This window comes from Lutjanus erythropterus, chromosome 11, assembly GCF_056507025.1.
Source record: "Lutjanus erythropterus isolate fLutEry1 chromosome 11, fLutEry1.hap2, whole genome shotgun sequence".
Taxonomy (NCBI): Eukaryota; Metazoa; Chordata; class Actinopteri; order Lutjaniformes; family Lutjanidae; genus Lutjanus; species Lutjanus erythropterus.
Genome location: NC_139327.1, coordinates 4,111,219 through 4,136,038, shown reverse-complemented (window position 1 = coordinate 4,136,038; position 24,820 = coordinate 4,111,219). Strand labels below are relative to the sequence as shown.

The following is a 24,820-nucleotide window of genomic DNA, read 5'->3' as shown; positions in this document are numbered from 1 at the left end:
TTCCCATGTGTCCCAAATACACCTCATCAATGAAATGGTTTCTTTGTTTTATTACAAACAAATACAGTACAAAAGCTCTACATATTATTTCAACGCAACATTTTCCTCTTTCAGTTGCTGAGAAAAAGGTCACAACACTTACAGCTTAGAAAAATACGCCTACTGAGGTCAAGAAAATGGACCCATTTAGCGTTTTCAGTACTTTACTTTCTACAAACTCTGACAGAGCACATAAACATACATTTTCTAAACAAACTGCAAATCAGGTGTCAAAAAGGAGCCTGATGGTAGAGAATGGATTTTTCAGTACTTGACTTTAGTCCCGACTAGAATGGGTCCACAGTAAAACATGTCCCATCATGTGCACAGAATGTGTGAGACCCACAACCTTACATTGTCTGAAAGCCCTTGAAGAAGGTGAAATCAGTCTCAGTCCATTTGTTAGAGATGAGTGAATGTGTGTTGACAGTAGCCCTCTCAGGAGTGTGGATGTCTTTCTCAGGCAGTGCTTACAGTTGTTGGTTTAAGTCAAGGCTCCCCTTCCTCCTACTCTTCTTCTACAATATATGTGGGTGGTCTATAGTCCATGAAGGGTGGAGCTGATGATGTCCATGAAGGTGGCCTCTACACAGTAGCAGAGCTGGACATCTGGGTCAGATCCACCCAGTTCCTCTGCTGTCCTCTGGGGTAAAGTCAGCTTGGAGGAGCCTCCTCCAGGAGCCAGAGCCCCCTGAGGCTTCTCCTTCAGATACTGCAGGCCTGGTGCAGGAAAGCAATAAACTTCTTATTTATATTATTGAACACTGATAGATCTCTCTAACTATACAGTTCATCTGGCTTCATTACATTGTTCTGCTTCTAACTACTACTAAAAATATTCTTTATCATAAACCATGTCCATGCATAAAAAAGGCAAGTGCACCATGTAACTTTTTGCTTTTTCTTTCCATGTGGTGTTGACATGTAAAGATTCTGAATAAACGGACATCACTTTTTGAAATCTACACACTATGAATTCATTATCAGTAGTTGCTCCAAGTCAATCTGTGAGTTCAGTATTTAAGGCTGATCCAGGCTTTTTTTAATTAGATGAGATCTGGCAGACTCAGGATGGCGTGGCTGGATGATATTAATCAGGCTACATAGATGGGGCAGGCCAAAAATACAAAATGTCCAATATTGCAGGGGCACAGGTTCAATCACTGCCTGTGGTGCTTCCAGTGAGGTGGAGAAATACTAGCAGTATTAGTAGAGCGGGAATCCAGTGAAAGATCATTTTCTTTTCCTTAATCACTAAAGGAAATCTTTGAAGGATGCACATTCTTAATGCTCAAAGTTGAATTAGCTTTATTAAATCTAATGCAGGCCTAGCCACATGATGTAGTAACATTTAAATACTGGAAAAAAGACTTAATGATGTATTAGTTAGTCTATTACTGAGGGCTTTTTTAATAATATCTGCAGACATCCCTGTCTCTTTAATTTTGTGAACCAGATCTAACACCATGTGTAGGTACAGGGTCCAGCTAATTCCAAAATGTGTCAGCCAATATTACTTAGTGACAGTATCCAACCTGACAGCAAAAAAGCAGATATTTTTGTGTCAGTGGCTAAGGAAGTTGGAACAGCAAGGGAAGAAATAAAGTTGGCCATTCTGTTTGATTGGAATTGATAGTGACACTAGTTTGATCATTGATCAACCATGAAGACTTTATTATCTTTAAACCTAAAAACTGTTGTTAAAGACAAAATGCTCTGTAATTGGTGATCTGGTAGCTCAGTTGTTAGAGTATTTGCCCCATGTACTGGGGCTGTAAGTCCTCTGCAGCAGACATGGTTTTGACTGCCGCCTATGGTCTTTTGCTTCATGTCATTCTCTCACACTCTCTCCCCCTTTCCTGTCATATCTTCAGCTGTCCTATCTAAAAAATGAAGGCAAATACAGCCCAGAAAAATATATTGTAAAAAAAATCCTCTGACATTGGGGGTCTGTGGTCTAATGTGCCTCTATTGTAGAGGTCCATGACATGTAAATTTTTAGGAACTACTGTATTGATCTATAAATAATGCCTTAAGGACAGCGACTGCCAATGAAAGTCAAAATAGTTTCCTGATCAGCAGTGACATCAGATATATATATATATATAGAGAGAGAGGCAGTTCTGGGTCACCTGAGTTTCTGTCAATATTTTCAGAAAATGAAGGTTGTCACTTGATAACCACATTATGTATATTGCATACATGTAGTATTCTTACAGTGGCGGCCACACAAACAAGACAAAGAATTGTTACAAATCCTGTACTGATGAAAAATGTAACCTAATAGATAATAAAATCTTAAAAATAACATTTAACAAAGTGTTATAATGCTATCCAGGTGGCTAACTATACTTACGGGCAATGAGAGGGTCAATGTCCCTGGCTTTGGTGGCAACGTCAGAGGCACAAACCTGACCCACTTGTACTAGCAAGGCTGCTACATCATCATAGAGTGGGGGGAATGCCTGGCAGAAGGACACCAGGCACGGCAGGATGGGCATGAAGAAGGAGAAACGCTTGGCACGAGTCAGCACTAAAAAGCAGAACACATGCACACACACTTACAGGACAGTACACACTGGAGCTGCATAAAAAATAAATACAGTGGCTAATAGACTGGTACACACTGTAAACTTATAAAATGAGAGAGGACGCTGCACTAACAGACAAAGGCCAGATGGTGGCAGCCAAATACAGAGGTACACATAACAGGACATACTTGGCAACAATGGCTGAATACTGTATACAAGCTGCATTGTGAATTTCAATATACAGTGAGTCTGCTGGGAGAAAATTCAATGATGGACACTTGAAAGTAGATGGAATAAAGAAGAGTAAGTAAAGGAGGTTACAATCAAAGCATCAATGTATGAGCTGTAAAGACAAGAGGTGTTCTCTTGTCTTCACTGACCTGTAAGGAGGGTTCCCATGACACTGATGGCCAACCTGGCCACACTGAGGGACTTTGGTAGGGCGTACTGGGTACACAAGTATGACAACAACTGGATTCCAAAGATCTGTGGGGACAGACGCATTCACAACTGCTTAAAGAAAACAAGACACAGTAAGAGAGGCTCTGGCACAAGCCCAGGGCAAGTCTAGGATTTAGAGCCAGGAAAAAGAGAAGAGAGGGTAGGGGAGGTTGGGAGGCCTCACCTGCTTTTCCAACTGGGGCTGAGCCAGCAGCTCTGGGATGAAGTCCAGACAGATATGGATGGAGGGGATGCCTGCCACAGTTAGAGGCAGCAGAGCTTGAGGGTAACCCTGACAGAGAAAGAGGCACAAAGAGAGAGAGAAGAAGAAATAAAAATCTCATGATAAAAGCCAAAAATGATAAGGAGTGAATAAGGAATACACAGTCAATTTAGTCGAGTAGCCATTTAAGCACATGAGTACTTTAATTTAAATGTGTATGGACACAAACGCACGCAGCAGCTTCTGTTTGGCAGCACAGACAAGAGTGGATTAGTGTGACAGAGGAAAGATTGGTTTGATGAAGTCCACCATATGGCCGTCTGCTACTTCTGGGAGTGCTGCAGTCACTTACCACTAAAGCCATGATAGCACAATGTGATGACTAATGGGGTCAACATGACTTGGCTCTTGTTGAAAAACTGACTCAAAGGTATTTTCAGCAATATGGCACTATCCACTCAACCACTCACACAAAGGGGTATTTGCATGATAACATTACTTTCCAATGGCAAAATTGGAAAGGAAACAAGAAAATCTCATCATGCAGGAATAATACAGAAGCAGGTATGGCTAAAAGAATCTGATTAACACAAAAGGGTAAAGAACAACACATGCTCCTGTTGGTCTTGGATTCTGCCAACTAATTTTTATGTTTTAGACTCTATAAACCTGCCAGCCTTCCTGTTTTCACAGTGAAACAACAAATATCAAATGTGCAGTCTGCTACTAATACAGCAAAGTGACCTAAATCCTCCTACACATTCTGAATTATACATCTATCTTTGTCTTCCCCAACCTGACTCACCTCTTGATGCATATACATACACTCATTAATTTTGTTTATCCCCTTTTCTTAATTTACACTTTTGTTTTATTCCAACATTAATACTTAAGATGGGATGTGCTTGTTTTATTTAATTAAAAACATAACAGCAGGAAAAAATGTGAAAATGACTCTATAAGTTGCTGAAACTGAAATAAAAGCTAAGCTAAAAACAAAAATTTGCAGTACACTTCATCTTTTTCTCATTGTGTTACCTGAAAGTGGACCAACTTAGCAATGTTGGGATCGGCAATGAACATCTGATGCAGCAGACAACAGATGAGACATTGCACCTCCCTCAAGTCACTGAGCAGGCCACCCTCTGGCTCGGCATCCTCCACGTTCCCCCTGGCTCTTGGCCCCAGGCTTCCCTGTTTTGTTTTGCCTGGCAAGGGACCCCTGATGCTCCTCAGCAGGCTTTCTGTGTTGGCCCCCAGCTGCTGCTCTTCTGTGGTTGGCAGACACACCTCCAGGAGAATCTGGACTGCTGCACTGTCCTGGGGTTACACAGAAACAGGTGGTTAAGTGTAAAAGGTCATCTCTTACATATTTTCTGAGTAATTTCATGGCATTATTTCTGCATTATCACCCATGACAGTAAAATGAAATGACATGAAAATAAAAAGGCCCTCTGTTAAAAAAAAAGGTAAGGTCTACATGCAAGAAAGACAACGTGTGTATGAATGTGTAGGTTAGTGGTTTAAAATACCTGCGCAGCTAAAAGGGCGTTCTTCAGCTCCTCCCTCGTGACCTCGGGTGTATCTGGCTGACCGGGCACACCCAGGTTTGAGACCGTCTGGCTCTGTCGATCAAAGTCAGCCGTCTCCTTCAGGTGGCAGTGTAGGTAGGCTTTTGAGGCCAGCAGGTATCCATTCAGCATGTGAAGGACAATGTCCATCAAAGGCGGACACCTGGCAAAAAAAAAGACAAAAACAAAACAAGACCTGTAATTTTGTTTGCTTTGATATTAACCACAGGTCTGGGGTCATCTGCTGCAATTTAACAAGGATAGTCGGGTTCACGTCCTCAGAACTGAGGTCCAGCATACAAAGATCAACAGGAATACAATGGAAAGAAGCTACATGGAATTAATTGAATCACTGATAGTGGAAACCACATTCTGACCAGAAACCTTTTTTTTTTAGGAAATGTGCCAAAGCAAACCAAATTAAAGGCTCCAGAGAGCCAATAAATATACCTGATATGAACACATCTTTAATTAAATTTAAAAATGTAATTGAATATACAATATTACATAATTGAAATGCTACTGGAATTGCAATATGGGCGAGTTCAATATTTCTATTCAAAAGCTGCAGTTTTTCACTGAAGGTAAAATGTGTCGCATCTAACCATTATAAATGAATCACCGTGGTGCTACAAAGAAGCTCTGCCTACAAATCATTATTCCCAGACATAAGGAAACATACTTGTTTGGTACACACCCCAGCAAAAATAACATTAGGCTTTTTTAAATATTTTTTTCCGGTGAAAATGAAATGTGAATGTTACCGTTCCTACTAAAATCATGACTCATACCACTATCGCAATATCTGTCAAAATAATCATAACATGATTTTTCTGTGCATATCATTCAGCCCAATTATTTACTATTACGATTATTAATCTCAAAATATACTGACATACATCTTAAATTATTTGGTGATCTTAACATTTAAATAAGTGTTTTAAAGTTTTACAATTTCTTTACAGGGATCCCACACATCTTACACTATCTTTACATATTGTGAAAATACATGCATCCAACTGTGTGGGTCCATATGGTCTGAACCAACAAACATGTTCACACAGACACCCAGTGAGGCATACGTGCTGTAGTTACCTGTACACCCTTTGGTCACAGCGCAGCACAATGAGAGGGTCGACCATCAGGTCGTTCTGAGTGTACCTCTGCTGCCTGAGCAGCTTAGCTGAAGGTTGGAGGGCGTTTACTGTCATCACCCACAACCTGCAACACAAACACACCATTTTTAACTTTCATTCATATCACACTGACTATTATGAAGTAGAGGAAATACACCACCTGATTGGGAAGGTGAAATTCTTTTTGACCAGCTTTTGGAGATTCATAACTCAAAGAAAATCATCACAAAGGAAGATGTCTAACATTTGTTGAGTTTAACATTTTAAATAAAATGATAGCACATGAAGGGTCATGGCACTTTTTTTGTCAAATTATATTTGCGTGTTAATATATTTATCCAGATGAACTACTCACAAAGGCCTCATTCACTAACATGCGCAGAAATGTTCTTCCTGTTTGCACAAAATCAATTCCCATACAAAATCGCCATCTGATTCATGAAACATGCATACAGGCCAAGTTTGTTCTTACCACTGTGTGTATGTTTGTGAATCACCACGGACACACAGCTGCGCTTGCCTGTGTGAAGCCAGAAGCCAGAAAAGGCACTTTTGCAACTTATAATAAGTCTTCAAGCTGCAGTGACCGAGACACGCATGTTGTGTCCATGGAGAAATGGATTGTGTCTCAGATGAAAAAGAAATTGTTTGACATTTAAGTAGATGTGGGGGAAAAAACAGACCAGACTTGAAAAATAAGGAAACAGGTGGAACATCCAGCAAGGATTTTCACCCAACAACAACAATAATAATAATAATAATAATAATAATAATAATAATAATGACAGTAATAGTAATAATAATGTTGGTGATTATTATTAGTATTAGTATTATTATTATCTACCACAACACATTCATAAAAGGCAACACAAAGTGCTTAACATAAAAACAGATAAACATTTATGATAAAATTTTCAAAACAAGGAAAATAAACTAAGATAAATCAACCATAAAAACAAAGCTTTTTTAATGAATGCAATTTTAATATTCTCTGCATTTAGTTAAATGGTGTGTTTTAACATTTTGTAAGACAGCCAGGCTGTCATCATGTGTGCATACACATGGTCTGAAGCAGTTCTAAAATTTGTTTGTAGAGTACAAACAAAATCAAGTAAAAAAATATTAATGAATCACAGATTTGTGCATAAAATGTTCATACACACAGTTTAAGCACAAATTTGTGTGTTTGCATGGTTTGTGAATCAGGCCCAATGAACTAATCATGAATCGTCCCCCTTTATTCCAAAATGATTTTATTGTAAAATACATAAAAGCCACTAAAAGATGATACTGGGCACACTTCAGTGGGGGTTTAATGAATTCCAATAATTCAGTTATTCACAAATTAGCCTGTGGCAGTAGTTCACCCTCAATCTCTCTTATCAGACCAATGCTAAACTATAAACAGCAGGATACTCTTGGAGCTCCTAGCCTTCCTGCAGCTTGTGCACCAGCATCAATCAGAGGATCTGTGTGAAATTTGGCACCGCTGCCCTCCTCCTAGACTCACCAGAGCCTCACGTCTAGCCCTCTGCAACATTCAATACTCTGAGAGGGAGTGAGGAAGAGGAGAGGGAGGGTGCAACAATCCTTTACATCTCCCTCATGGAGTCTCCCTCAGTTTTCCTGCCCTGAGCTCCTCTTGTTACAGACCCCTTCTGGATCGATAGGATGTCTGCTCAGAGCTTTAGTAACCGTGCTCCTGTGGGCCCTGGGGCAGAGTGAGGGTCACCCTCTTCTGTCCAGAGAGTTCACGCAAGCTGACACAGTTGCCTGGCTCAATACCTCTGATCTATTCACACAATAATCATTGAGCAAGCAGCCTGGGGTTAAGGGCAACAACTCTTGTTCCACAGGTCTTCCTTTAATCCGTTTACTGAGTCTCACTGCAACTTTACACAGCCTTGGGAGAGACGACACCGAGTCAAGTACTACTGTTAACCTTTTACTGGAAAGACACACAGCTATAAATATAACCAGCAGCCAAAAGGGGGACGTTACTTAATTTGTGGATTCCCATTTATATTTTTCTTTGGGCCTTGAATTTGTTCTCTTTCTTAAATGTACTTCTTTCCTGTTATATTGAGCAAAAGTCGCCAAATTCTAATTAGTTAAGACAAGATGCTTATTTGGACTCTTTGATTGATTTTGAGGCCTAATACCCAAGTGATGAAATTAATTCAAGGCATACTAATACGCTCTAAGGCAGAAAATATGCCGTATACTATATCCACTAGGCATATCAATTATCTAGTTCTTATATATAATATTAACTCACAAAGTAAACAAATTGAATATTCCAATTACTACGATGTAGTATTCCCATGTGACATGCAGTAGTATTCTCAGTAGAGGCTTCCACAGTAGCAGTTTTTATCTCATAACATTTAATTGTGTGCAGAGCGGGTACCTGCGGGGCATCACAGTGTTGAGGCCCATCCAGAGCTTGTTCAGGGTCTGCAGTATTCTGCGAGGCACAGCAGGCTCCAGCAGCAGAGCCATGCTGGCTGTGAGGGCCTCCGCATAAGGGATCAGGTCTCCGGGTGAAAGCAGTGTTAAATGCTCCAGGATCCGCATCAGCCTGGGACTGCTCGATGGTAACTTCTGGAAGGCTGGATGGAGGCAAAAAGCTGACTTAATATTCAAAGGTCTTGCTGTGTTTGCCTAACTGATTTGAACCAAATGCACACACTAAAATTAATAGAAACCAAAAACTTGTAGAGCATTTGATAAATCCAGTGCAAGACAGTAGCAACATCTGGTAAACACATTTGTTTAGACTTAATGGTGGTGAGAAGAAAACAAAACTATTGTGATGTAATCCTTTAATCTTAGTCCAGGAAAAAAAGTGCGAATCAATGTTGTTAAGTGTCAAAACTGCAGAAAGAAAAAATATATTGAGTAGGTCAGTTCCTTCAAAGGTTTGTCTGTGAAGATTCTCAGTCATCCAGGTCACGGTATTTACTAGGAGCTGTCACAGGCAGCTGGACTTTGCTCCATGACAGCTCCTTTTGAATACCATGACCTGGATGAAAACTTGCTCTAACTCAAATGAAAAAATTAGTGCAATTTTGAAAAAATATCTAACTATTATTTTGACTGATACTGCGATTGTGATATGATTTGCAATATTAGAGGGAATGATCATTTTTCGATTATTTTAATTTTCATTTGATTGTGGTGGGGCTTTTGCAGGAATCTGTACCAAACAAAGATGTTCTCTTAAAGCTACTACAAAGAACTTTCATATTCCTTTTGATTTGGAGGCCCCTGTGGACAAAAGCAGTAGGGTTTCCACTGTTATTACCACAAAATATCACATCAAAAATAAAATTACTTGAATAAAAATCTCCTTCTGCTTGGCAAAATGTAAAGACAGGCTCATTTCAACTGATTTCAAGAAAGATCCAATCTGGTGGCAGGCATTTAGAGCAATTATATACAAAAATAGCCAGTCTTCTTGTAGACGGTCTTGTCAAGCAGTTCAAAATTCTTTGTAGAAGGACATCTCTGCAGGACGACAGTATTTAGTTTAAAACTGTGTTTTGACACAGATCATCTTACATATACACCTTAAATATTGCGTCTCCTGCCATTTAAAAATTACAGTAGGCCATATTGCGAATTTGATAACATTTTGATTAATTGTTCAGCACTAGTTGAAATCTCTTACCACCAACCCTGGCAAGCATAGGAGCTATTTTCCTCTTCTTAGCATACTTTCCTATTCAGAATTAATCCATTCATTATCTTGTCATCATTATCCTGAAGATGACTGCATTGCAGAGGGAGTCTAAAAACACACCCTGGATGCCTTTTAACAGCAGTTGTGCCTACTTGCAGAGATACATTTTTTTTTTAAAATCAATTAATGTAAGTGTATACATACGCTGTACATCAACCTGCATTATGGTGTATGAAGCTGATTATCTGTTACACTTTTGCATTTTGGATCTCTATCAAATGATCTGTATGAAAGAAAAGCTAATTACAGTATAATCCCCTAAACCCTGACGGATTAGCCATTGATATAAGATTTTAGCTGGATAACAGCTTTCACCTGTATTATACAATATTAGGATCTCTTCCCTCTTCCTTTCACAAACCTGGCTCCTAGAGTAATAACAAAGGTAATGGTTTATTTCCAAATGAGATGTTTCTGAATTCACTTTGGCTTGCTTTAATCTGAGGTTTTACTTTTACTCTTTTCAAAACAATGTTTACCCTTTAATTTTGTTTCTATTTTGTTTTTATTTTGTTTGGATTTTGGTAATATTTCTCACATTTCTAAAAATCTGGTCATTTTAATAGGAAGGCATGGGAGCTCTACATTCACAACTACCAACCTTTACCTTAACCTGCCCAACCTCTATTCTGTTCAACCCTTATTCTCGTTCTCCTCACCCTGGTGGAGCTGGCTCTGAGTGTATCTGCAGGTGTTGCTTGGGAGCATCATCTTCCTCAGCAGGGGGAGGGTACCAGTCACCTCCTCTTCACACACCCAGTCCTCCACTAGACACAGGTGGGGGTAGTTGGTGGCCAGCAGCCTCAGCAGGGCAGAGTGCAGACCTGGGTGCAGGGAAAGACAAATGTTTATCATCCACAGGAAGATTTTATGACTTTTATGTTTCCTTATCCTTCAAACATAAAAGACTTCCAACACAGGATAACTGCTCATATTCCTCATCGCATTTCTCTCTCTGAGTGACACAGAGAAACTCATGCACTCTTTTAATCGAGCAGGCTGGACTACTGTAATGCTCTCTTTTACTTCATTTTATTTTAACTTCATCTGTTTTTATTGTTATTACTATCATTTTGTTTTTGATCCCTTTTATTGATTTTGCTTGTATTTTTTTCTCTGTATCTAGGTTTTATCTAACTCTATTTTATTATTACTATCTTTGCTTTCATATCAGTTTTATTGAGTGTCATTGTCAGCATGCTTTGTTTTTCTTTTAACTTCAGTCTATTACAGTCTATACTTATTCTGCCTTATTACCTGTTTTTCTGTTTTATACTAACCAGCAAGAAATAATATGGTGGAAGAAAATTGTATGTAATGCAGGGTTACAGCTAAAATCTTGTCTATGAGATGTCTCACCTCCAAGCTCCTGCTGCAGTCCCTGGGCCTGTGTAACCAAGTACTTAATGGGGATCTGGTCCATCAGGGCTGCTGAGTAGGATTTTGGCTTCCTCTGCATCAGGGCTAAAAAAAAAAAAGAGAGAAAAAGAATGAGTGAAGCAAAGAAACTACAGGCAGGAAATGGAGAGGGTGAGAACATAAAGCAGGAAAAGGACAAGACAGAGCATAAGTGTTTTATTTGGCAGTGTAAGGACGCCAGAGCCGCTGTGCCGATGCGTTAGAGGAGCGGAGGTGATTTTTCATTGACGTGGGTTCATTACCACTTCTGATGGGCTTCATTACTCCTTCCTTGAAGGCTGCAGGAGCACTTGGGTAAACACAGCAATTAAAGAGATGGGCATAAACTCTCACATAAATCTGGCCTAATGAAGGGCAAGAGCAGAGCTCGTCATGGGAGAGAATAAACACTGACTAGGCTAACTGCTAATGCTCAATCTAACCTACAGCTGTCCTAGTTAGCTCAGCTCCCGCAGCCATTGTACTTGGCTCTTTGTCAGCCCTCCATTTATTCTCTATGAAGCCGCCAACATTCAGTGCCGAGAGAGCAAAGGATGAATGACTGCACATCCAGAGTGAGAGCATCTCCAACAACTTCACAGAGGACAAAAGCTGCCTTTCTCCTCTCACTGCCTGACAAATTCCCTCCATCTCAAATACAATGCCTCCTTCAGTGGAGGAGATGACAATGGATGCACTTTAGACAGGCAGAAGAAGCGAAAATAAGAAATAGAGAGGAAGTGAGCCAATAGCACAGTGGGAAGCCAGGCACGCTGCAGAGTTATATGGGACACAGTTATTGTCTTGTTCGTACCCAGTTGTTTGGTGCTCGCCAACAGGTTCTCCTCATAAGACAGGATGTAGTAGAGGATGAGGAGTTGGGTGGTGATGGAGTAGCGCTGTCGTCCTCCTCGACTGCCCTCCCCTTGCTAACCAATAATGAAAGAGAGAAGCAAAACAAAAGCTACAGGTCAGGGACAGGCAGGGAAATAGGACTCTGCATCATCAGTCAATGTACAGACTAAATAATGATGATGATAAATAAACTGCTGATTGTTTCCATTTCAACGACCCAATTTACACTGACTTCAACTTTAAAACTACTTTCAGCCATGATTAAGAAATTTATGTCAAAGAAATTGTTTTTGGAGGAGCAATTTGGCTCATGACATCTCTTTAAATACAAAAAGGTTTTAAGGACAAAATGGATCTACAGTTCTACACCTATAATTTGATTTTGTCATTTATAGAGCAACAAGTCATTACTTGTAATGTCTTTTTGTAAACAGTTACATATAAATCATAACTCCTGAAACCTGATGGCAACAAAGAGGTATTTAATCTACATATCAGAGGCAATTGTAGAGACATGAATGAAGAAAAACACAATGTTCAGTACAATAGAGTGTTACTGAATTCAAACAATAATTACTGCTGTAACAATGACTGGTAGAGAGACTGAAAGAGAAGTTTGACATTATATTTGCAATCATAAAAGAGCAAACAAACTACATAAATTCTTCAAACATAAGAGGCAATGTTGCCTTCAGATACTCACACATACTTTTATATGTAATTAGAATAGGATGCCATGTAAAATCAGGAACACCCCACAAAATGCCATTAACTGTTCAAGGGCACTTTAAGGTTTTTGCAGTTCCTGTGAAGCCTGAGGGCTGACTCACCCCAGCAGAACTCTGGAAGACATTGAGGATCTCCTGCTCAGTGATGGGCTGGTTGGTAGCCTCTGGGTTCGCTTTGGATGCTGGAGTGAGGATGGAGTTGATGTAGGCGTCAATTAGGGGAATCAGTTGGGTGTGAATGGGGGTGGTTGTCTCACAGAGCTGGCGATAGATCCAATCCTGGAAGATGCACACAAGGAGAGCACCACAGGGCAAAATACATATTTTTTTAAACTGACTTATCACTTAGCAACTTCTGTCATCATTGTGAGCATTTCAGTGCAGATTTCCTACCTTGATGGACACTTTGTGCTTGGTGAAGGCTCGGCTCCGAAGCAGCTGGTAGATACAGTGAATGGGGAGGAATCCTGTGATGTTGGCACTTAAGTTGTTGGTCACTGCAACCCTCACAGCATGGGCTGTAACCACCTGCACACCAGTGATAATAAGTAAGTTATCTAAACAGCAACTATGGACAAAAAGAAAAAAAAACACCTACAAATTCTGTATATTTCAAATTCAGATTACGGTGAGGATTTTGTCTGGATGTGATTTCTTTTTTCTGCTCCTTCAATAAGCACCTTATGTTCTTCTCATTACAGTAAGGTAACCTGAGACTTCTTGATTGCCAGTTTCCATTAGCAACATATGTGTGAGGAAACATGACATACAGCATCATAAATATGCAGAAGTCAGTTTGGGCCATATAATAATAAATATACAGTCTGATGATAAAAAGTTGTCTGAGACTTTCTGTATTGCAGTATCTGTAACTTTAATATATTGGACTGTTTTTGGCCATTGCAGAGAATTCTCATTGAGCCGGACCACTTTCACACGATTTCTTTCAATATGACGAAGCTCTTTGATGCTTCAGATTTTGATTCAATTAACTGGATTACCCCAAAACAGACATCCTATCATATTTTTTAACATCTATATCAACAGTTCTGATTCTGGTTTCCATATAATGTATGATAATATATAGCTAAAAGATTACATATACAGTGACAGAATCACCCCTACAGGGAAGCAATGCATACTTCTAACAACTGCATTTATCTGGTACTACTACACACGTATCAAACAAGATATGACAGAAAACAGTTTTCAGTTTTCACTTGGAAAGATATTTTTGTTTAAAGGCCTGACAGCAATCATGATAAACCCTGTAGTCATGATTACAGATAATACAATAATGTTAACAAAACTTTACACTACCCAAAACTGTGGGGTAGTTTGAAATAATATGCAAACTTTTACAAGTACATGGTATTGCATTTTGACAAACTGTTAAATTAAAAGCTACATTCCTGAATTGACAGCAGGTCTCAATTGAGAAAATAAATGAGAATAAAAAGCTTAAACAACCAAATAAATGATTGAACTGTGGAATTTGCAGGTAGAAAATGTGCTTAAGGGCAGATTTAGAATGTATGTACCTGTTCTGTGAAGATCTCCTGTGTGAAGATAGTCTTCATCTTGCTGAGAGAACTGGGCTTGATGGCAATCTGTAGAAAGTTGAACATGGCACGAAAAAAAGATAAAGAACGTCAACAATGGAAGGTTTACTGTGAGTGAAAACAACCTGCAGGCAACAGTGCTGGTATTTTGTAATTCCCTCCTTTCATATTTCATAAGAAAAAATTCTACATGGCAGGCACAACACTGAATTGAGAGGATTGCCCTAGGGGTGGAAACAAACAGGCTCTAAATCCAATTACATTACACATCTTAGTGGAAAATACACTGAGACAGGAAAACTACTTAGCACAGAGGCAGGAAACAATAGTGCACTTAATAAGTAATAAAACAGCAAATTGGCCACAGGGTATAGAGTGTCTTAGTAGATATGTGTATGCTGCAAGTGTTTCATCAGTGATATACTCTTTATACTGCTGCAGTGGAGAAGCAGGGCCAGTAGCTGGTCAGCCAGACTGATGTATTGATCACTGTCTCCCTCCCACCTACCACCTTACCTTCATCCCCAAAGTAGAGCACACCAACTCAATAATGGAGCTGAGCTGGTTGCTATGGAAATACATGGCAACCAGTAATAGCATCTCTCCAAAAGAAGCAGATACGCCTGCAGCACTGTAAGGAGGAGGACACACATATGCATGCGAGGCAAGTGAGAAAAGACACTTGGACTTGTCGTTAATCCTACATCTTACATGACAGACATTTTAATAAACTGATTATGCGAGTTGCATCAACACACACACACACACACGTATGCTCACACAAACCACACCTTCATCATCAGCCTGTGTCCCTTTAGTCACCCCTGAAGTCACTTAAGACTGTGATGATGATTTATTTATGCATTACAGACTACAGTCACAAACACACACACACTCATACGCACTGCTGCAGTTATAATTTGTTGTGCAGACAGGCCATATTAACTTAATTTTACAAACGTACAAAAGCACTGCTGAGCTTATTACTGCCTATTCCAACAAAGAACCAACAATTACAGAGGGAACATCAAATGCCTCCAAATAAATGGCATACACAAAGCAAACACATGTTCAAGTATAAAATCAGACATGGATTTACCACATTTCACTCGTCATTTAACTTTCATTGCTCCTTGTTTATTCTGTGAGCCTTATTGATTCTACCATTCCTCCTACTTGTAATAAACTTTCAATGAATTTTGTAGCCAGCATGTTCTACTGTAGCAGAATATCAGTGATCAAGACCATACCAGTTATAGTTTATCTACAATAATCAGACATTTGCTGGAACAACAACTCAAGATAAAATTATTTGGAATATTACTTTAGAAATCTGATTAATTAAATTAAGAAAATAATAAAATAATGAGCTTTATCAAAATAAGCAAATAAAATGTTATTGCTTTCTCTTATTGCTGATGTTGCATTATAAAATAATCAATGATGTCATGAGATGTACGGCTGCAAGTAACAATTATTTTCATAGTCAATTTATCAATTAATCGGTTGATTGTTTTCTTGATTAATTGTTGCCCAAAACTTAAGATGACATCCAAAAATGTCTTATTTTACTCAAAATACAGAGATAATCATTTTACTGTCACACAGGAGGAAAGAAAGCAGAAAATATTCACATTTAGGAAGCTAGTGCAATTTGACATTTCTTCTTAAAAAAAGATTACTCAAACTGATTAATTGATTATCAAAATAGGTGGTGATTAATTTAATAATCGATTAACCAGTTAATCTTTGCAGCTCTAATGAGATGTGAGCATTAATGTTTTTACATGACCAGTTTGGAGGTTTACAGTAATAAGAGCAGTACAAACACTTTTTGTGTTTTTGTTTTTGACTGATGACTGTTAAAATTAAAAGTGGGGAACATGTAAAATGTTATACTGTGATAATTATCACAGCATTATTTAAATGTTCATATTTTACAATATTAATAGTAAAAATTTAAGTATGTGTCAAAAACTGTTCAACAGTCATAAAAACTCAATTCTGACAGATTTTAAACTTTTATTCACATAAACACATTATTGTATCAATAAAGTGTGGTTCTTAAGAACCACAGTTTATTGATACAATAATGTGTGTTCAATAATGGCTCATTATTATAAATACAGAGATCCACCTTACCTCTCAAAGTATTCCTCCTCTTTGATCATCCAGCTGAGCCACATCACCATCAGCTGTTCTTGCTCTGGAGTGCTGGACACAGACACACACACACATACACATACACAGAGGATAATGCTCACACTCCATATAACAAAGGACAATATTAAATGCCAAATGATGTATAGAGGACTTCTGGCAGGCAGCACAAATTGGCAGAAAATCAAAACTCAGGACCACTGTTTGTTGAATCGGGTTTGTGATCCCAAACTCTGTGTTTGCTGGCTAAAACAAAGACCTGCGAAAGTATGAGTTAATAATTCTAGCTTTATGTACCTGACCAGAGTAGGGAAGGCCAGCAGCTTGCAGAAAGACAGAGAGACAAAGCGAACACCAGCAGGAGTGGCTGGAGGCCGGCTAGTCATCAACTGCAAGAGCTGCTCTGCCTCTTCATCTGTAGGTCTGTAGAGGGATCACATTAGATATATCTTTAAACTTTTTAAAAATTAAACCAATCATTTAAACTCATTCACTCTACTGTATTTGTACTGGACAAACAAGGAATTTCAAATTAAAAACAAGATGCAAAATACTTCTCAAAATCAAACTCTATTAACAACCAAGTCCACATCAAAATCATGATCACAAAAGTATTAAATATTCCTCTTTGACCAACCTGAGGCCTGCGATGCCCATGAGGGCACAGTACAGTCGGAGCAGAGCGCTGGCTTTCACCACATGCTCCTCTCTGAGGCCAGAGTACCCTGAGCTGCCCTCCTCTTCCATGTCACCGTCATTGGGCACATGAGTGCTGCGTGAGCGCGGCAGGATGGCGACCAGCTCCAGCAGCAGCTGTCTGCGCATCTGCCACAGAACTGAGCTGCTTTCTCTCTTTCGCTGGCAGCACAAAGTAAGAGTAAAGGAAAGGCATGATGAGGTGTGTAGGTGAGGTATATAGGAGTGTGTGTGTGTTTATTTTTATGTGTGTATATATGATGAGATTTTTTATCAACCTCAGTCCACGTTTTTTTGTTTTACTTTTTCTCTTTTATTCCAAGTTATTTATCTGTATATTTAGACCTATATATTGCTAGCAAAGTTGCACAGTTCTTGTTTATGTACATTTTTCATTTTTTATTACAAACTTGTAGCAATATAAACACCTGCTTCTCGTGCCAATAAAGCCCTTTTGAATTTGATGAGTCACCTGCTGCGCCTTTATCCAAGTGCTTAGATCAGGGCTCCAACCAGTGAATGTGTTGGGATTTTTGCATGGTGAATTACAAACAATTGCAATGATTAACAAAACTGTCAGCAATGAAAGTGAGGACATTTTTGCTGGTCCTCACTATTTCAAAGGACAGTTTGAAGCCTAAGACATTTGAATTGCGCTAGCTTTAGGTTAACAGAGAGGCAGTAGTGTAAGTCATGGCACAAGTAAAATAACATTAAACTCCTCTAAATATAAAACAAAACAAATGTTAAAACAAGATATTAAAAAGATCCCTGTTAGGCTTTGGAGGTTGGGAAACAATGACTCTAGCCTTTACTCTTCAGTATGTTGTAGTATTTGTATAGTATTCCCATCTTATTTTGAATATCTAGTGTTTGCTTTAACATAGTGACACTCTTGTAAAGTGCTCCATGAGTACACCACAACATTTTGTCTTGTCACCTCACACAGAGTGCTTTTGCCTCAGCGTCCTCTGCTCAACATAATGAGACAAAATAAAGGGATTTTACTGCATTACAATGTTCTCCATGCATTTAATGGATTACAGAATAAGGCCCCTCACCTGTTGTCCGTTGCGAATGAACATGCTGAACCAGGTACGCACTTTGCTGTTGGTGCCCAGCAGTAGACCGCTCACATAAGAGACCAGGGGACTGACTGCTTCATCTGCTGTGTCTGGTTTATAGTCCAGAGTCAGAGCCACACCCAGACCAGGCAGGTGACACTCCTCCACCTGGGAATATGCAGAATAAAGACAGTAAAATATAGTTATATTAGTAAATTATTTTAGTGGCATACATTTTTGTTGAAAAGAAAAAAGACACTCCTCCTGAAAACTGGTCTACATGTTGTTCTACAACCCATGGTGATGTCAGTGTCTTCTTTTGTCTGACCAACAGTTGACAACTAAAAAAAATGCTCTTGAAAAATGAATCAAATGACTAACTGATTATCAAAATAGCTGCTGATATACTATATATCTAATTTAGCATCCTTTGTCACTTGTCTCCACACGTTATCTGCTGTTTTGATGGATCTCAGGACATTTTTTTGGTATGAGTAAGAGTCCTGCTGATGCATCCTTCAGCAAGGCTATGAATTTCTACTACGTCCTGGGGGCTCGTTCAATACCTGACCTTGTGCTGTAACCTTCTTGGGAGCAGGGAGGAAAGCGAGAAGACAAATTTCTCCCTTCAGGGATAGTATCACCAAGTGTATCACAACATAAATCAGTAAAGACAAAGATCCCCTGTGTTTCTAACCTTTATGAAGTCAAGTGGACTATAACAGAAAAATAGCAAATCCTCACAATTAAGAAGCACCAGAACCAGACAAGAGTGGCATTTTTGCTTAAAAAACAATTCTTCAATTATCAGCATCGCTGTCAATCAATTTCTGTCCATTGATTAATTGACTATTTGTTTCAGATCTTCTTAATTAACATTATCAAGATTGGGTTTATGACACCGCTTATGTTGAGCTTGCAATAACTGTTTGTTTGTTTTGATTTTTTTTTTACTAATTGAGGTCAGCGGAAAAAAACTGAACACAAAACTGACATATTATCAGCTTTTAAGTGAATGCAGGGAAATTGTTAGCAAACAGTTGCTTATTTACACATCCAGTAGATTCACATTATCGTTTATTTGGAGTCATATTTCTGGCCATCCAGTGAATTTGATTTATTTGGATTTAAGTCTCTTTTCACTCTGTTTTTGGTCTCCTCAGTGAAATATCTGGCTCAGATTCAGGAGATAATTCTCTGTGGGATCATCAGTACAAGTGACCCCTTTCACATCTTCATATTGATATCTGATACATTGTTATTATAAAAATATCTATTATGGCCACTTTAACGGCATTATGTCTAGCATTTGAAAATTTATGGCCTTGGCCATTTAAGATAAACGTAAAAAAAAAAAAGTCAGGATAGCAGAGCAGGTTCAGCACAAATGCATTTCCAGCTGAATACAGCAGCAGTGATGGATTGTCTCATTTGAAACAGATCAACTTTTGGAGGTTATGGATTAAGTGATTCTGCTGTTAGTTTGGAGTGCTGCTGTGATTGTATTAATAGTGTAACTGACCACCATAGCTCTGATGTTGAGGGCCTGTGAGGGGTTCATCTGACAGAGCTGCCTCAGGGCTTCAGTCCTACGTCGACCACCCACGCTCTCCTCGTCCTGACGCTCTCCATTCTTGATCAAACCTCGACAAACTGCAAAGACACACATGCAGATTCAAGTCAACACACAGCATAGAGCACCCTTAAAAAAACATGTGGACAATTGAATTTCCAGAACTTTGACATTTTTATGCTTTGAATGGTGATGTGTTGCCTACTAACAACATACTCAGTGAATCTGATTTTCCCACAAAGGGAAACACTATACAATCAATAGATTTTAATGATGTATGTCATGTTTGTTTAATAATGTCATCCTTGTCTAAAGGTCTCCTTGTTTTCTATACATCACTAACAGACAGTAACACTGTACCATTTCTCCAATGTCATGGCTAAGTCATATTCCTCCATAAACTGTAGAATCATGATTCATTTATTTGCCTGTAAATAAGATTTAACAGCCATCAGAAGACAGCATTTCCACAGCCTTATCTCATTTCCCTTGTACTGTTCCACAGCTGACACTTTAAAAGGCAAACTGTTTATGGTTGGCTAAGATTATGACATGCACTTTTCTTTTGTGGCACTTGTGGGTTTTTTCACGCAACACTATAAAAGAGCAAGTGGATTCAGGTCTGGTTACCAGCTCATGTTCAATATGACAGACCTTGATGCTTCTAGACAGAGCCATTTTCCACTCTTCACCCTAAGATCAATTCATATCACTTTCAATTCAATGAAACAAGGTCTCTTCCTATTACAGAGCCAAAAGGATTCCTTGATGCTGACTTTTGTATAACACACACAAAACTTAGTGACTTAGCCCTGACCCTCTGGGTGATAAGGAGACACTGGTGACAGCAGGTACTTTCTTATAATTCCTCTCTCAAAACACACACAGCACAGTCTGTGAGCCAGAGCGAGACAATAATGTTCATCATCAATCAAAGACAAATACATACACCCTTGGGCCAGCGGCATAGCTAGAATTAAAGGGGAAACCACTAAACTCAGAAAGAAAACATGATAGCAAATAAATAGCAAACTACTTATACTTATAATGAAGCTATCACAGAAAGCTTCTGTGGTAATTTAAATCAAATCCCTGTTTCTGCCACAGCAGGTACACTTGCTAACTATATGAAGCCAGTACTGGCAATTAACCAGCCACTCTATCTCACATTATCAGCTGACAGCATGTGCAGTGTTATGAGACAGATGAATTACCTTCATTGAAGCTGTCAGGGACATTGGCAACCAGTAGACACAAAAACCAGTCTCCGTTGCGGACATGAAGCAAAGCCTCCGCAACATCCACAATGGGCAGCAAGGAGGGCAGCTCTAAGAAGAAAAAACACACACATAGACATTCTAGACAACAATTTGTGCAGACAACAATAACATTGAAGTGGGTTATTTTCTAGCTTGCTTTACAGAAATATTAAGATGTTATTCCTAATATAGAGCTAATGTGTGCTCATATAGATTTTCTCCTCACTATCAAGCTGTTGAATTTGTTGCAATTTATTACAAATATTCTTTATCCGAAGAAGTTTCGTTTTTTGTGTTTTTTACAACTGCACAAAGGTAGTAGTCCACTAACATTTTTGGATATGACACAGTGATCTTGAGTGACAGATCCTGCAGCACAAAAATTGACAGCATACAACATGCAAAACATGCTCTTACCTTAAAAAAATTCAGCATATCACATGACTGAATGTTTTACTTTTCACGAGCATTATTTGTAACAGCCCATAAATATTTTCAAAAATGTTCTCAACTCATTCAGATCAGTCTTAAAAATCTCTAGAGGTGCAAAACCATAAATTCCCACAATAACATGAGATGTGACACAAGGTTGCCTCATTTTGGACCAGATGAATTTAGCATTATGTGACAAACTTCCATGTATAAGCGAATCATGCATGTCACCTATACTATGAAGGGTATTCTGGATACTACAATTCCCATTCTTGCAATGAGCACATTTATGTGCAAAGGCCATTGTATTTGACATCCCCCCACTTCCACAGCACCTCTTGGTAAAACAAAAAACTATTAAGTTGATGAAGAGTTGGGTACCTGCTTGTAAAATGCAAAGGACATCAGCAACCTCTTCCAAGTAAACAGGGCTTTCAAAGAGTTCAGAAGACTTTAGGAAAAACTCTCCATTTGAGTCTGCCACCTGAGAAACAACAAGAGAAACAGACTGTGTGGATCGATCATCCTATTAGGTAAGGACGAAAGTCCTTAAGGACAACTGAAGTACAGAAAAAAATATGAATTTGTCTGTTAATGTGAGAGCAGCTGCAAGACATTTGGGAATAATTTCTGATGCCAACTTAAACTTTGATGAACAAGTAAAGGAAGCTGTGCAATCTTGTTTCTTACATCCAAAACCCATTTCCACAAATAAGATATTTTAAATCATTCAGTACTTTGTACTAAGTTATTCATGCTTTAATTTCTTCATATCTAGACAACACTGTCTCTCTATATTCAAGCATGAGCCACATCTCTGTATTATACAAAAGGCAGCAGTGTGTGTTGTGGGGCATCTTGTTGTTATTCATTTCATAAGAATAATATTTGCAAGTGCCATTTATGCTAAGTTCATTCATGCTGTCAATGTCCTTTGGTTTAGTGACTTCTGTGGGGACCTGTGACTGTACCTTATTCATGATGGCCAACAGTTCACTGAGGGTCAGTCGGAGTCTCCGGAGGGGATCACTGTGTTCAAACTCTAGGGTGAGGCCATGCTGTAGCTGTGACACCAGGATGCTTTCTCCATTAGAGCCACCTGCCTTGTGCCTGACAGAGGAGACCACACATTGTGTATACTGATAAAATTAACTCCACATGGGATTTTGGAGAATACTGATCAGTTGTATTGAGCTTTTATTGAGCGTCTAACCATTAAGAACAGACGCAGTTCATTCTAATCATTACCACACTGTGAAAATAATAACGTGTAAGTCATCTATACCTGAGCTGCTGCTCCTTTCGTGCATCCTGCTCCAAGGCATGAAAGTCCACAGACAAAAGTGCGACAATGGAGTTGACAGCTTCCACTCCAGAGAGCAGGCGGAGAATGAGCTTTTTGTCCTGTGCCCAGGACTGGCTTTGATCAGCTGGAGCACATAAAGCCATCCTCACCAGGCAGGGCAGCAGCAGCCTCAGCTCAGGGTCACTTAGGGCAGCCAGGCGCACCACATCCACCTTCTGCATGGCTTCAAAAGCATAGGGGCTGACAAACTGTAGCCCTGCGCTGTCTGCCATGTCTCCACAACTAACCCTCGAAGGGACAGGCAAAAACAGACAATTTAAATGACTGAATCGTAAGCAAACAAAGTAGACAGCCTTCTAGTATGGGCATATTGTAGGGCATGAGCACATGCGCTGACTGAAGGATAAAAACAAACATAAACTCAACAAAAACTGCAGAAAGTCAAGCTGAGTACCGCTGATAGTTAATGGTAGTCACAAAGTGGCAATAGCTACATTAATTTCTTCATTTGCTAAGGCTAACGTTGCTAAATCTATGTTTATGAGTAATGTATTTGTTGTTAATTTGCCTAGTTAAATATCTGGTTAATTCAATATGATGTTAAGGTTATTATTATAATGATAACGTTACAAACAAAACAAAGTAAACTATAACAGATAACTAGCGGTGATGCTAATGTTAGTCTTGCTAATGCTAGCTAGCTAATACCGGCAGAGATTACATATAGTTAACTTTAATTAACATAGGATTTTCTTAACGTTGCCCCAAGTGAAAACATCATCTCCATGTAAGAGTAAAACTCTGAAATGACTGATGTGTGTATTTCAAAGCACGACAAATATCAGAAGATACAGCTAACCTAGACGTCTAACGCAAGCTACAAGCTAACTGTACCGTACACTATCCCTGTTGCCTTTGGAGCGGCTCTTAGCATGCTACTAGCCGGCTAGGCTAAGTTAACTTAGTCAGACAATAATACTCGCAGCATGTGCCGCCTGGTCCGTCTCTGCCATGTAAACATTCAGTGCAAATACAATAATTCATGAAGAATCATCTTACCTCACTTATTAGGATGATAGTTAGTCTTTTAAGAGAGAAATTTCAGCATGGAGGCCCTCAGACCTCGGACTCGGTTGTGCACCGTCAGCCCTCTAACGTTATAGGGGAGTCGTAAACCCAAGGCAGACAGAAGCTTGTCCTAGCTGCTGCTGGTAGGTTTATGGAAATATCTTTGTATTTTTTTAACGCCCTATTATGCTTTCCGCATATCCACTTGTATATTAGCCTTATCTACATTTATCACTATGTCAGTGTAACAGTGAGGGAGGAGGTGTAGTCAGCAGCGTGTAGCAGCGCTGACTGACTGAAGCACTGACAGTGACTGGAGGCAGTACGATCCTCCAGACCTGCCCTGACTGCAGGCTGTGCTGTGACAAACATGGGCTGGGCTCATACTGACACATTAATATGAAGATGATGGAAATCTCATTTCTTTTGCAAATCAAACCTGTGGCTTCAGCTTTTCTTCTTCAGCTGGTCGGCTCCAGTAGACTAATAGTGAAAAGGAGTAGATTTACCTGAGCAGTGCACGGATGAAATGACCTCCCGTTTCTTAACACTTTCTCAATCGCTGATCATGAATGGAAAATAGAAAGTGTGGATACCCACCGATATTTTCTTCAAGATCTTTATTTATCGTATTTCTAAGCTGCAGAAATGAATATATTTGTATAACACGCTAAACAAATGTCATTATGAATGTGATGCAGTCTAAAAGTAGCTTATGGAAATGAACCCACATTAAGATTTAATGTCGCATGGCTTACTTAGTTTTACAGTTATGGAAGAGGCCATGATCAAACAAACATCCCAGATAGTTCTTGCCAATATAGATATTTTATCAATATTGTAATATGAGACTACATATTCTTTTTTTGCAGCACAAATAAAGTAAATTTCTGAACTCACCGGACTGTTCTATAATTTGCTTTTATTCACATTATTTATTAAAAATCTCATTGTGTTAATATTTTTATTAACATTTTCACAATATTGATGAATCAATATCAATAGAGGTATTTGTTCAAAAATATTGTAGTGT

General features: G+C 39.0%; 1 protein-coding gene across 2 annotated transcripts; it reads right to left on the bottom strand.

Moving 5' to 3' along the window:
* Window positions 1-30: 30 nt before the first annotated feature.
* ints2 (integrator complex subunit 2) lies at window positions 31-24,095 on the bottom strand. Of its 2 annotated transcripts, none has more exons than XM_084730508.1 (25): window positions 23,779-24,095; window positions 22,699-23,007; window positions 22,385-22,523; window positions 21,795-21,897; window positions 20,937-21,050; window positions 19,672-19,802; window positions 18,147-18,317; window positions 17,027-17,247; window positions 16,687-16,812; window positions 16,372-16,443; window positions 14,746-14,860; window positions 14,209-14,277; window positions 13,061-13,195; window positions 12,770-12,946; window positions 11,899-12,013; window positions 11,046-11,150; window positions 10,346-10,510; window positions 8,352-8,553; window positions 5,901-6,026; window positions 4,767-4,968; window positions 4,273-4,554; window positions 3,196-3,303; window positions 2,951-3,056; window positions 2,396-2,572; window positions 31-759 (listed from the first exon to the last, which is right to left on the bottom strand). In XM_084730508.1, the coding sequence occupies exons 2-25, from the start codon at window positions 22,989-22,991 to the stop codon at window positions 578-580; spliced, it is 3,636 nt and encodes a 1,211-aa protein (XP_084586634.1). In that variant the 5' UTR covers window positions 22,992-23,007; window positions 23,779-24,095; the 3' UTR covers window positions 31-577. The 2 variants fall into 2 exon arrangements, with proteins under 2 accessions (XP_084586634.1, XP_084586635.1); XM_084730509.1 differs by having other exon boundaries at window positions 22,699-23,001.
* Window positions 24,096-24,820: the final 725 nt, after the last annotated feature.

What these genes read in the sequence shown, in the direction of transcription:
- ints2 (XM_084730508.1), bottom strand. Translation starts at nt 22,991, where the DNA reads ATGGCAGACAGCGCAGGGCTACAGTTTGTCAGCCCCTATGCTTTTGAA. An exon ending in ATGGGCATCGCAGGCCTCAG is followed by an intron (nt 16,813 to 17,026) that starts GTTGGTCAAAGA and finishes ATCCCTCTACAG; the next exon opens with ACCTACAGATGAAGAGGCAG. An exon ending in AGCACAAAGTGTCCATCAAG is followed by an intron (nt 12,947 to 13,060) that starts GTAGGAAATCTG and finishes TGCATCTTCCAG; the next exon opens with GATTGGATCTATCGCCAGCT.